Source organism: Xenopus tropicalis, chromosome 5 (genome assembly GCF_000004195.4).
Source record: "Xenopus tropicalis strain Nigerian chromosome 5, UCB_Xtro_10.0, whole genome shotgun sequence".
Lineage (NCBI taxonomy): Eukaryota > Metazoa > Chordata > Amphibia > Anura > Pipidae > Xenopus > Xenopus tropicalis.
The window spans coordinates 129366670-129381376 of record NC_030681.2 but is presented as its reverse complement, the minus strand read 5'-3'; the positions used below and the strand labels follow the sequence as shown (position 1 = coordinate 129381376).

Here is a 14707-nt window from a genome sequence, read left to right as displayed (position 1 = left end):
ATTGGTTGCCCTGGGCAACATCACTGGTAATGCTTCACTCCACTTTTTACACAGCATGATAAATATACCCCTAAGTGTGATGTAGACTTAGAGCCATAGTTTCAAGGTCAAGGTCAGTGACTCCCATTTGAAAGCTGGAAAGAGGCAGAAGGCAGCAAATCATTTGTAAACTATTGCAAAGTTGCAAGGAATAGGAATTTCTATAACATACTGAAAGTTAACTTAAAGGTGAAGCCCCTATTTTATTATGTGAAATTTCAGTGAGTGGGGTTGGTTCATTCCTGCCAGTTGGTACCAGAGTGCCGTGTGAGTGGGGTTGGTTCATTCCTGCCAGTTGGTACCAGAGTGCCGTGTGAGTGGGGTTGGTTCATTCCTGCCAGTTGGTACCAAAGTGCCGTGTGAGTGGGGTTGGTTCATTCCTGCCAGTTGGTACCAGAGTGCCGTGTGAGTGGGGTTGGTTCATTCCTGCCAGTTGGTACCAGAGTGCCGTGTGAGTGGGGTTGGTTCATTCCTGCCAGTTGGTACCAAAGTGCCGTGTGAGTGGGGTTGGTTCATTCCTGCCAGTTGGTACCAGAGTGCCGTGTGAGTGGGGTTGGTTCATTCCTGCCAGTTGATACCAAAGTGCCGTGTGAGTGGGGTTGGTTCATTCCTGCCAGTTGGTACCAGAGTGCCGTGTGAGTGGGGTTGGTTCATTCCTGCCAGTTGGTACCAGAGTGCCGTGTGAGTGGGGTTGGTTCATTCCTGCCAGTTGGTACCAGAGTGCCGTGAGAGTGGGGTTGGTTCATTCCTGCCAGTTGGTACCAGAGTGCCGTGAGAGTGGGGTTGGTTCATTCCTGCCAGTTGGTACCAAAGTGCTGTGTGAGTGGGGTTGGGAACAGACAGACAGAAAAAGAGCATTGACCCAAAGAGTACAGAATGCCAACATCTAAGCCCAAAATACTTTATCCAAAATGGGGGAAAAAAACAAATCACTTGTAAAATTTTATTCGGAAGCTTTTTTTAAGTTCTGTTTTCCACACAGTAATTTACAAACACACATAATACTTTCAGTAAGAAAATAAATTTAAATTAAAAGAAAACAAATCAGCATTACACGACGGGATACAAAACAGCAACAGGAAAGGACAACATTGGGAAATCACGGCTGATCAATTCTAAGACAGAGAGGGATATACGTGTAGCGCCCCAGGACTTAGCAAGGCTGTATTAACTGCTCATTAACCAACGGCTGCCGGCCAAGCAATGCCAGCACTTGGCTCCAGGCAACCTGCTCTCAACTACAACTCACATCCACAGGGACCTGTTGGCTGCAGCCACTACTTGTCCCCATTCAAACAAAAAGCATCGACAAGGTCCTCTCCATCTGTACCTATATCTTAAGCCAAGTATCTGTCTTTGCCTGTAATTATTCTTTAATTAGACCCGTAGGGACTACAAGGTGCACCTATGGTGATTATGTGGCTGGTTTATGGAGTACAAAAGGGTGTCCAAATGGAAGGTGCCATGGTTATTGGTGCCAAACACTCACAATACACTAAAGCATCACTAGCTGATCTTCTGCAAGGGTCCATACTTTGGAATGGCCCTAAGCAGAACAGGATATTAATCAGGATATTATACTGATTAATAATGAAAGGGATCAATCAGTCTATCTTTCATTTTCCACTTCCGACTTGCCCTCCTCTCCATCAGAGTGGGGTTGCGTTTATATCTCACCAAGCCCCAAGGTTCTGTATATAAAATTCCTGGCTACCCATAAACATTCAAACCTCATGGAGAAAAGGGTGTAGGGTACTTGTAGTTCAAGTAACTGAATGCCAGGCCCCATAGGTCCTAAGTTAATTTCTGTGAATTGCAAGAATGGCTAGTGGCAAAAAGAAAAGCGAAATTCACCACAAATACAGCGAAGATGCTGAAAGAAACAGATGAATGATTAAACGACAAGCAACAAAGACAAATATATAGTTGCTATAGAGTGCAACTACACTCTTGATTGCCAAACTGTGAGCTTGGCCCCTCTGGGGATTACAGAGTATGGGTCGGGGGGCTCAGGGTGAAGGCCAGTTAGGGAGTGATTTGTTGCTATTGCCTATTTGCATTGTACATGCTTCTAGAAGGTGCTGTTGGGGGGTGAACACTTCTATATTTCAGTGCTAGTTCCAAGTAATCACCTGTAGCACTCACCTAACACACACAGCCCCTCTATACTTACCCTGTGTAAAGAAATTAGCAGTTACTGACTGCAGCAGTATACCACTATATGAAAGCAAACCCCTAAGAAACCATGTGGGCTACTCCAGGTAGGAATATTGAGGGATATGATGGGTCAGTGCTTGAGAAACTGATAAAAGTGCCCAGGTTCCCCACGAAAAACTACAGATCACAATTTTAGACTGTATAAAATATCCCATGGAATTATGTGATGATGGTATCCATTCAAGGGCATCATTAAGCTATGAAAATGGAAGATAGGACCCTGTGTTCATTCAGTTTTGTTCAGTTACAGTGGATAGAGGTGATGGTATACACAGGGTATGTACACAAAGGACATGTAGCTGCAATGCAAGCATTACCCAGCCTTTAATGTATGGCGACTGTTCTACAGCCCACTGACCACAAAAAATATTCAAAGGTACCTAATTGGCGATCCACATCTGCTACAGGATGTATGATATATATACGGTATGAGATGGTATATATGCTGTATGAAAGAGCTTGCTATGCATTACACAGACTGGGAATAATGGGCAAGCAGCCTAGGAGAGCAGCAGCCTTCACTGGGATAATGTGGGGAAAGTAGTACCAGCATATTAATACTGACAAAGCAAAGCAAGATTAAAAAATAAATAGAAATATAGAAAAAAAAATATCTTTGGTCTTCGAACAATATTTAAGCCTTTTTAACTTTTTTCTCTCTATAGAAATACAGCATTGATCATGGAACTGATCTTAAAAGAGAAACCAGATACACCATGTATCTTTATTAACAAGGGCAAAAGGAGAGGAGAGAAAAGGTTTACATAACCCAGAGCGACCAGATTACTAAAGTGCTCAAAGTGGTTTTTAAAAGAGGTTGTGGGAAATTAAAAGAAACCAGGTGGAAGGCCCCTGGGCCGTGTTTGCCCCCCAACCACCCCAGGCAAAGCCTGTATAGACTAAATTGCATGAAATTATGCTAATAAAATCTGGCATAAGAAATCTTGATCATACACGGAAGTCTACAGAGCCTTTAGGTTGGGGGAACCATTAAAATGTCACATGAAAGTCACATGAAGCCCATGGGCCTCCAGTTGGAGTGCCCTCCATTAGTTATGAGATATTTGCAATGTGAAAGCAACCTACTTGGACAAATAAGGGCAACTTTTCATAAATGCAGGAAAATGAGATTGCCATACCACTATACAACTTTGGTGCCCCTTTTAAGTGTTGCTCCCTCCGCAGACAAAGCAAAGGTTCATTACACAAAATATAAAAATGTATTTCTACAATCAACACGGTCAGTAAAATGAAGCCCAAGCACATAGCGGGCAGACATTTCTATAGGATTTAGGATTCTTTAAAACTATAATTAAAAAGCAATACATGGTGTCTGTTTTTGTAAAATCCTGTTGCATGTAGCATATTTCATAGGCACGCGCATCAGCACAATGCTATCCATCTGAAAGGGAATTCATTATGTCCCTTGCATACTGGTTAAAAACACGTGCGCTACTTGGCCTCTCGCTTTGCATCTGGCTCATCCAGACCTCTCTTGGGAAGAACAAAGAATCCACATACCGAATTAACAAGGGAACAATAAATAAAAGAATGCTATGTGTACCGTTTCAACTTTTCTGATTTGTCCAAGTTTGTCAGAGGCGGTAAGAACCAAATGCGGGCTCTGCGAGGGCTCCTTAAACACTCAATCCTCTGATGATTTTTAAAATGGACAAGCACAAACCCTTTCCATCTGTCTCACCCGGCATCTTGAACATGGAATCTAAAGAGCACAATGCAATCCATGAAGAAATCAATAGTTTTGTGATTGCCGATTTCTTCCTTTGCATTTGCTAGATTTCCCACTGCTTAGTCACACTATTCTGCCAGCGTAGGACACACTCCTTACCAGATGCAAGAATCATACCTGCCACGCTGTGTCATAACACATGGCAGCAAGGCACTGCCAGCAGTGCAAATCTCATCATGCTGGATCTCCTATTGGGCACAGGGATCTATTTCTTTACTTTTTTCAGTTGTTTTTGTTCAGTAAGTTCTGTGCACTGTTAATGCCAGGAAAGTTTAAGTGCTCCAGCTTAAGAGTTTCCTTCCAAGTGGTTACATAATGTAGAAGTTTCCAACTCCATGTTAGATACTGGCTGAGAAATTTTCTTCTTGCTTCAGACATTTAGCAGTTCCAGTTCAGAGACAACAAAACGTTGTGGCTGCTAAGATCCTTTACCCACAATGGGATTTTCCCTGAAAAGAAAAGCATGGGATAAAGTCAGTGCACAAGTCCATGAAATTGCTAATAAGCTAAAACTGATGCTTAAACTCAGCATTAAAAAAAGTTGATAATTGTGTGCCTATGATTTAAATCTGTAAGATGTACTATTTCTTATAGCAGCAACTGAACCCATGGAGTGGTTCAGTTGCCCGCAATAGATCTCTGCTATCAAAGGCAAATAACCGCTCCGAAATGGCTTTCCACCGGCAACAATAACAGTTGCCTATGGAAAGCCCTTGGCATTGCTTCTGAATTCTGAAGTTGCACAAAGTTTCCTCCTGCAACAACTTCAGAAACAAAAGCGATGAGAAGGCTTTCCAACAGCGACTCCTGTGTTTGCTGGTTGAAAGCCATTTCGGAGCGGTTAGTCGCCCACCATAGAAGAGATCCATAGCAGACTTCTCTGTGGGTCCTTACACTTAATGTATGACGGGGGAAAAAAACACACACCACATTTCATATCCAGTGACAACAAATATGCTTAATTTATATACCTGTTTTTTTTTGTGTTTTTTTCCAATTATTTACCATTTTGTTCCACATCTCCCCAGTTTGGAATTTCAGAGCAATATGGTTGCTAAAGCCTTGTTTATCTTAGCAACCAAGCATTGGTTAAAAAGAGAGACAGGAATATGAATAGGAAAAAGACTGAATAGAAAGATAAGAAATTAAAAGTAACAATAACAATAAAATGGTAACTTCACAGAGCAACAGTTTTTTGGCTGCCTGGGATAGTGACCCCCATTTAAAAAGCTGGAAAGGTGTAGAAGAAAGGCAAATAAAAAATAAATAAATAATGCAGACCAATTGCAAAGTTGCTAGGAATAGGACATTCTAAAAGAGAACTTAAAAGGTGAACAACCCCTTTAACTGCATAAGTACTATAATATATAAATCGTCAAATCAGGTTTGCATTTAATCCTCATTAAGGATATTTAGTGCTTTGCTTCTGTTTGTAAATGAGTCACAGGGCGATTCAGTACTCACTGGCTGCCATACTTTGCGCTTGTCGAGCCCTTTTTATGTTTATCATGCAGTTCCTTGAGGTTCTCCGTGATGGCTTTGATTTGCTGGAGAACTTTAAAAGTGGTCACAGAATCCTCAATGGTAAAATTGTAGTCGCTGTGCTCTTTTTGGGGTCCTTGATAGACTGCTATCGTTCCGCAGGCCTCTGAAAAGGTAAGTTTTTCATATCATGACTTGCTAGTTCAATGGAGTATTAAAGGCGCAGTATACAGGTACCGGACCTGTAATATGCTCAGGACCTGGGGATTTCCAGATAGCAGGTCCTTCTTAAATTGGATTTCCATACCTTAAGTCTACTAAAAAATCATTAAATAAACCCAGTACGACTGTTTTGCCTCTAATAAGGGTTAATTATATCTTAGTTGGGATCAACTAAGAGAAAAAGTAAATACAGTTCAAAAAGCAGAATTCTGAGCTTTCTGGATAACTGATCCCATATCTGTACATTTATATACTGCTTTGCTCAACATAAGCAACTTATGCTAAAAATATATTGCTTATTCTCTTTCTATTCTCTTCTATTTTTTTGCTAATGTGAACTATCACACCACCCCTCCCCCCTGCAGTTTGTTCAAGTGGAGTTTACAAAGCTTTGCAATGATGAGCACATGTGGACTTTGTTTAAGAACCTACTCCAGCACAAACAGTGACTCAAAAGAACCAGGAAGTGATACAGAAAGAAAATAAAAGTGGTTTTAATTACAGGTATCGGATCCATTATCTGGAAATCCTTTAGCTAGAAAGCTCTCAATTACAGGGCCATCTCTCATAAACTCCATTACAATCAAATATTTTAAAAATGGTTTCCTTTTACCAGTAATAAAAATGTACCTTGTACTTTTAAATCCTAACTATAAACATTCCTTACTGGGGACAAAACAATGCCGTTGGGTTTAATTAATGTTTAAGTGATTTTTTAGTAGCCTAGGTAGGGAGATCTAAATTACAGAAAGATACCTTATCAAAAAAAAAAAACCCAGATCCCCAGCATTCTGCATAACAGGTCCCATACCAGTACTTGTTTTGGGCAACAATAAATAAAAAAATTACAAACAAAATACAATAGGCAAAAGTGTGTTCAGCACAAGCCCTATCCATTGAGCTTATGCTGAAAAAGCATGTCCATTTTAGTAAACATTCATAGGCTCAGGGTGGCTGGCATGGGACCTGACAAGCAGTGCGGCATGAAGTTTAAATCTGGAGACCCATGGTATGAATCTGGAGACCCATGGTATGAATCTGGAGACCCATGGTATGAATCTGGAGACCCATGGTATGAATCTGAAGTCCCATGGTATGAATCTGAAGTCCCATGGTATGAATCTGAAGTCCCATGGTATGAATCTGAAGTCCTATGGTATGAATCTGGAGACTCATGGTATGAATCTGGAGACCCATGGTATGAATCTGAACTGGCAGCAGTTTACACCCCAGGATTCACTGCACACAAAGGGCAAAGCTAATGCTTTATTGGAATGTGGTAACTGTGTAGTGCTGCTGGCTTTCTGATCCTTGAGGAATGCAATGCTCAGGTACCCTGGCTGCCTAGAAATCAGCCACCCGTATTTCACAGCTACAATTCACAACTCCTTATGTCTCTTGTCAAGGTATATCCTCACGTGTGTATTTATGTTACCATTTTCTTCTCCTTTAAAGGTGAAATCACCTTTATGCGCCTCCCCCCGTGATTATAATAACTTACCTGCTACTTTTAGCAGAAACCCGCACCAGCCCTACTCCAGCAAGCACCACAGAGCGATCTTTTTGCTCCTTTGCGTTGGCTGTGTATGTGCAGTAGAGTGAAAGGTTTAACAACTGGCTGTTTCACTCTACTGCGCAGGCGTCGGCCAATGAAGAGAGAAGAAGCAGATCGCTCTGTGCTGCTCACTCAGAAGTCCTATGGGTGGTGCTGTTACAAATAGGAGCAGTGTTTTATACATTTGTATTTAATCTGTATATAGTTTACAAATAGGTGAGTGTGGAATAAATAAAGGAAGGGATTACAGGAAAATAGGGATGCACCAAATCCAGGATTCAGTCAAATCCATGCCTCCAGCCGAACCAAATCCAATATCCTTAAAATCACTTTTTGCCACAAACGTGGAAGTTGAACATTTTTCGTCGTGTGCAAAGCGTGCGGTTCTCATATTTGCACATGCAAATTAGGATTCAGATTCGGTTTGGTATTTGGCCAATCTTTCACAAAGGATCCTAAATTTTACGATTATGTACCAATGTGCATGCAGAATTACTGGGGGTTATATGATTGCCTTATTACATGGAATTATGCGTTAGGATACCTGAAGAATTGAGGAATAGTCTGCCGGATTGGGCATCATCTCCATAAGAAGCTACCTAAAGGAATATTTAGTATAACAACTCTGGGTGCGTGCAATTTTACTGGGAATTATGTGCATATGTATCTACAGCAATACTGGAAATTATGTTGATATCTTTATGAAAAACTATAAAGGATCATGAGCCAATTAGCCTGCAGGATGACAGGAAATTTTTGCAGGATTATAGGGAGATTAAGCGTAAATGTGCCTGAAGTATTACTGGGCATAAAGAGCATATATATCTGCAGCAATACTGGGATTATATGCATATGTTACAAAGGATTATGTGCCAATGAACCGGATAACAGGGGATTGTTTCTTCGAAGTATTTGATTTGATTGTATGTCACATATGGTGCCAAGTACAGGCACAGCATCCAGCTGTAAGTGCTCACGCGACATAAGCAGTAGGGTTGTTGGAGAATGTTTCTGCAGTATTACTAGCAATTATTTGAACGTGTAGTTGCACCAATAATGGGGATTATGCAAGTGTGTTTCTGCAGACTGGTGACTGTAGGGATGTTAGTGATTGTGAATATGGGTGCAACATTATAGGGGATTATGTATAAACTTTCTGCACTATTACTAGAACACCTGCTTGTAGGATTACAAGAGAATATGTGCATGCATATATATGATTGCTGAGGGTTGTGTACAAATCTGTAGGCAAGATTAGAGTTTCTGTTTGTAGGAATACTGGGAACTTTGTCCATATGCAGGATTCCTGATAATTACATGCATGTGTGTTAGGAATTACTGGAGATTACATGCCCCACATTGCATCGCTAAAAGCAATAAAAGATTAAAGGAACAGTAACACCAAAAAATGAAAGTGTATAAAAGTAACTAAAATATAATGTGCTGCTGCCCTGCACTGGTAAAAGTTGTGTGTTTACTTCAGAAAGTCTACTATAACTTATATAAATAAGCTGCTATGTAGCCATGGAGGCAGTCATTCAAAGGAGAAAAGGCACAGGCACATAGCAGATAACAGATAAAACACTATTGTATTCTACAGAACTTAACTGTTATCTGCTATGTAACCTGTGCCTTTTCTCCTTTTTTCCAGCTTGAATGGCTGCCCCCGTGGCTACACAGCAGCTTATTATATAAATTATAGTAGTGTTACTGTAGCAAACACACCAGTTTTACCAGTGCAGGGCAACAGTGCATTATATTTTTATTACTTAAAAGCTCTTTCATTTTTTGGTGTTACTGTTCCTTTAAGCATTTTACACTGCAGATAAACTGAGAATCTGCCCCTCCACTTTAAAAATCTGCTTGCAGCGTATTTCAGGCTGAAACTACATGCTTGAGCACCCGGACCAAAGCAATGCTTCCTGGTGCAGGCACAACTAGCAGATTCTTCACGAGTAAGGGCGGATTCTTGGGCTGCGTTTATCTGCAGGCCGAGAATCTGCCCCGTGTGGCACTAGGCTTATGGGTAGCAGTTGTATATTTGTACTGTGTGATAAGGCAGCACCACAATGACTCTTATGGGGAGTGAAATATTTCTGATGGCAGCACTGCCTGTGGGTGTGGAACTCTGGCCTTCCCACTAGACCTTGGAATGCATTCTATACTGCTTTTATGTAAGACTAGATGGTACGTGGAGACTTCTATAAGCTAAATACTGGTTTAGGAGTATTTTAGCCTTTCGGAAGCTTACACTGCCCCAAAACAAGCATAAAAGTTGTGGGCACAGTGTAGCCTTCAGGCAATTGAGAAGGCAGGTCTAGAACAGGGTAGAGAATAAGGGAGTTCTTCCTTTAATTCAGCATGTATTTTTTATAAGACAGATTGGAGCAGTTTGCTTTCTGTCCAAAATGGCTCACAAATGAGTTAACTGGCATAATACAGTCATACACAGTGGGTAGAAAACCAACCTTCCATTTTCAGTAGCTTTTGCATATTCACACTGAAGAGACGGTGAATTCTTTCACATTCGCGATCTCCATCAATATCCAGTGCCACATCAGCTGGAACATCTCTGACAAATGAAATCATGACATGTACAAACCAATGAAGTGACTTTGAAAAGATATAATTGAGTGCATTACGCACTGTACCCAGGACAGAACGTTCCGGAATGAAACCGCTGGGATTTCACAAAATATTAATAAAAAGCCTGGACCATGAAGCAAACCAAAAGCTAAGGACAGTTCCCATAAAACTGTCCAATGGACCATTTTAATGTAGTCAAGAGGTTCTATTAAAGGGCAGATAGAGAGCAGGTGTACTGAATAAGAGTAATATGTAACAGTTGCAGAGTATTACAGGATCACAGATCAACACAACCAGTAACTCAGAATGAGCTCATACAATATTCCATTCTCCACGCAAGCAGGACGAACACACTGCGCAGTGAATAGGGAGGCACTTTATCCAGGATTCTGCGTTGAATATGCACATATGCATGTGAATTGTTTCCCACCCAATTTTTCTGCGTGTCCCAATTTACAGGAGTGAGCTGGCAACTCCAAACAAATGTAGCCCTTTCCTATGCTTTATATGGCTCTGTATGAGACATAAAAATGTCTAAAATGTTGGCTAGAGACAATATTTTGCATATAAGATTAAATTCACACTGGAAATAGCGCTGAATGCTTTCATTCCAGTGGTAATTCCTCTTTAACTCTGCCCACAAATCAACCATGAAATGTAACAACTACATGGGAGTATCCATCTGTGCCAGGCTACTTTTGTTCTGTATACTCACACAGTGCAGGGGCAGCATCCTTCTGTGCCGTCGTTGGCTGCTTTACAGCAGAGCCAACTCCCACCCAGAAATACAGAGGGGTGGTATTTGCTTAATCTTTTCTGGTTGCGTCGACTTAACCCGCTTAGTATTTCAATCCACTCATTGGCTTCTATGCAGTTATTGGCCTGGATATACAGAGGCTTCTCATTATGAATCACCTGAAACATCTGTAAGAGAAGTCAGTTAGAGGATCATATGTAAATACAACTGCTGACTGAAACAGATACAGATAATAAGGTACATATATAGGCATGTTTTTAACCAGGACACTGAAAAAAAGAGGCTACAGAGTATAGAGTACAGAGGCTGCCCTGAAAGCAACAATCACTTACATTGTTTTTACTGAAGGCACTTTCATCCAGTCTCTCGACAGCCAGGATATTTTTAATTGGAATACTAAATACAGGTTCTTTATCTGTGAAAATTAGAGGGGTTTTAATGTTATTTCACACCAGATATGAAAGTGTAACAATTTAATGGTTGTGGGATGGTTCTGTCCAACCCAGTACACAGTTACTCTAAAATAAGCCACACTGCTTATTCTATTGAGGATTCTAAACAGGGGTTTCTGCCATTTCCAGATTTCCTACATGACACATTCTTTATGAGATAGACAGGATTTCAGCTATCACCAATGGATTGCCTGCATAGAACTGGCAAATAGCCAATATACTAAACATTGTAAGGAAATATGCTGCAAAGAAACTGCAGTAGTGGATGCAAACATGAGCAGTCAACTAAACACAAACAGCATGATGGATCTATAAAAAGACCAATATAAGCAAGCCAGTGCATATTTAGAATGCATTGTTCCCCATATGCTCACCTCAATTATGTTATCACACAAGCCCCCAGTTTCTTTATCCCAAATAGTCCACATCTGTACCCCTCCATCTTTTATTAGCATCCAGATGTCTCATTACCTTTCTGTTTGTGGTACGTGAGCTCATGACTTGTTAGGGAAAACCATCGTTTTTTGAAGTTCTTTTTGCCAATTCTGGTACGCCCCAGTGCTCGCTTATGCATCTCCCTGTCAAGCGAGAGAATAACACAGTAATGCAGGCATTTTATTCATGTTTCAAAAGACATGGGGATGGCAGAAGTGCCTGACCTTTAATATGCATTTTGTTTGCACATTTGCACCAGCACACGGCTAACCACTGATAGACACTGCCAGGAATAAATACGCTCTAGTACTGTAGCATAATATTTTTTTCTAGGACTCCTTCAAATTAAGCTTGACGAAAAACAAAATATGCATACATAGAAAGCACCAAAATGAGTAGAGGTCTTTTTTTTTTTTAGACAAGGAAAGCAATTTTCCTTCCTTTCAGAATTTCACAATGGCAAGAAAAGGAATAACTTAAGAAGCAGCTTAATTTGCTTTAGTGGCCTAACTATCCCTCGACAGACACCCTGCCAAAAAACAAAATCTGTGGCGGGACAGAAACAGCAATCCACCCGCCCATACCTGGCCACCTGTCCCCCTTGCTCACCACCAGCTTGGACCACCCATTCAATTTTATATAGGAGAGTGGCTGGGGAGAAGGGCAGTGAGTGGGATGTCGGTCTCTGGGTTCTATAGTCTCTACAACCAAAAAGGAAGCAGTGGGGTCTGCTTCCTGTATAGTTATGGCACTGTACAACATCCTGTAGAAGTAACGCAGGTGCATGTGCTAAATTAACTTCTAGCAGCAGAAAATGTTAAAGAAATGTAATACTTAGCTATACACTTACCCCTCTTTCAGAATCAGTGACTCGCTGACTCCACTTGGTTCTTTGGTTTCTGTAGATGAGATTTCCTCTAGAAACTGCAGGGGAAAAAAACATATTAAAGTTTGCCAAATTATACGATTCAGTATATAAAGTAATGTTATGTATGGCATGTTTGCTATCCGAATAGTTCGGATGGATTAAAAACTTAAAATTAAAGTTTCTTGAGGGCCTTTCATATTTTAACATCTTTCACATTTTAACATCTCCGAAGCTCTGCAATGTATTTACTCACCAAAGGATGTTTTATGCAGGATTATACAAATCATTAAGAAGGGCTGCCAATATATACAGGGAACAGTATGGGGGGGGGGATTCTAGTTTATATTATATTCTGCCAGAGGTAAGCCCTGTTTCCTGCTGCATACTATTACATATACTCATTAGTACCCACTCTCAAGGATACCATTTTACCCCGGTACTAGATAAACTGAGCTTGCAACTATTAGGGCACGGACACAAGTGAAGCTTAGTGGGAGATGAAGGGCCCGACAATACTTGCCTCTTCCCATTAGTTGGAATCACCGCATGTAAAACACATTATATGCTGCTATCCTGGTAATCACTCAAAAATGCCATCTTCTGTTTTATAGGGCTACTATTGGGGATCCCCACATGTTTTATATTCCATATAATGGGAAGTGGCAGGTAATGTTAGGCGCTTTCCTGCCAAGTGTTGAAGCACCCCGTTTGTCAGGGCCCTTAAGTTATGGCTGGATATGTTAACTCATTTTCAAGCTGCAGATAAACAAACTGTAAGGGCTAAAACACATGCAGAGTTCTGATCACTGATACTGAGTAAGTCTTTGCGTTTACAGGGTTCTTAATATTTTTTCAAAAATATCACAGAATTGTGGTTAATGACAGTGTTTGGTGAAAGATAATAAAATGAAAAAACAAACAATAACAGCAAAAGTGAACATAAAAATAGTGCATCATGAAACACTCAATCATCACCTAGTATGGTTCATATCATGTTGAGTCAAACCCCAAAAATCAGTAAAAAACAGAAAAAAACCCACAGAGCAAAGGTGTATGTCTTCCCCTATCCTTCCCCTGTGTAAATTGCACCTCCAAAATAACTTATCAAGTTACTCTTCACTCTCCCCCTCTAAGCATCTGTATCTCTTTATTCAGAAGTCGGAAGCCTGATATATTGGATCTGTCAATGAAAATCTGATACCAAGATCCTGCATGAACAGAGAATGAAGAAAAACAGATGTGGAGAGGGAGATAGAGTAGTTTTTAATTGATTGTATTCATAAAGTATCTTAGTAAGTGTAATGAAGCTTATAATTTGATATTTTAATTTATAATTTTTATTTTCACAATTGTTCCCCTTAAATCACACAGACCACCATGTCCATTGAGGGGGTTGCTAAAGAAAGCCACCCAAATGCAGTTTGGATTATAGGGGTGTGTGCCTTGCGTGCCAGATTGATGTTCAGTAGATGAGCAGATGTGTTATAGTATTTAAACCAAACTGTACTCTCTGACACTTTTTCCATGCAGTCACAGAATTTAACCTCAGCATTGTAGACTGGTGCAAAAGGGAAGGGGTGGGGCTGATTTGGCACCACACACCAATGTGTCTGTACTGACTGTGGTGTGGGAAATAGGAAACATTTGGGCCACTGTTAGTGTTGCTGTGGGCACTGTTGCAAATAGCACTGCCCACAGAAATACTTGATAGATATAGGAGGTTTTTATTATTTCCCTTTCTTATGTGCTGCAGAACATGAAAAGTCTAGGATTGATGGTACTTGTCTATTGTCATTCGCTAGCTCTGCTGTATGATTACCCATACTATGCTGCTAACTTTATATACTATTGCATTTTATATACAGGTCTATGATCCGTTACTTGGAAACCTCTTATCCAGAAAGTTCCGAATTATAGAAAGGTTATCTCCAATAGACTCCACTTAAAACAATGTTAAATTATTTGCTTATATTGATTTTCTTTTTTCTCTGTAATGATTTAACAGTAGATTGTACTTGACCCTAATCCTTATTGGAGGCAAAATAATCCTATTGGGTTTAATTAATGTTTAAATGATTTTTAGCACACTTATGGTATGGAGATCCAAACTACAGAATGACCCCAGGTCCCGAGGATTCCGAACTATAAACAACCTTTAAAACCATGCTGGTAATTATTGTTCATTGATATAATATGCTGAACAAACCTTCTTCACCACTTTAGTGTACGTTTCCTCTTCAAACATCTTGAAAAAGTCACACATGAACTGCTCCTTGAAGCTAGACTAAAACAGGAAAATAAAGTCATAGCAACTATTATTATATATCTATATATAAATATATAC

The 14707-nt window shown here is 40.3% G+C and overlaps 1 protein-coding gene across 1 annotated transcript in view; it reads right to left on the bottom strand.

The window, feature by feature from the left end:
* Positions 1 to 968: 968 nt before the first annotated feature.
* Positions 969 to 14707, bottom strand: part of rasa2 (RAS p21 protein activator 2) — a 57173-nt gene continuing 43434 nt past the window's right edge. Inside the window, 8 exon segments of the mRNA NM_001097197.1 lie at positions 969 to 4455; positions 5471 to 5654; positions 9734 to 9837; positions 10567 to 10775; positions 10941 to 11023; positions 11532 to 11638; positions 12346 to 12419; positions 14570 to 14647. Of these exon segments, the coding sequence (NP_001090666.1) occupies positions 4425 to 4455; positions 5471 to 5654; positions 9734 to 9837; positions 10567 to 10775; positions 10941 to 11023; positions 11532 to 11638; positions 12346 to 12419; positions 14570 to 14647 (870 nt within the window). The 3' untranslated portion in view covers positions 969 to 4424.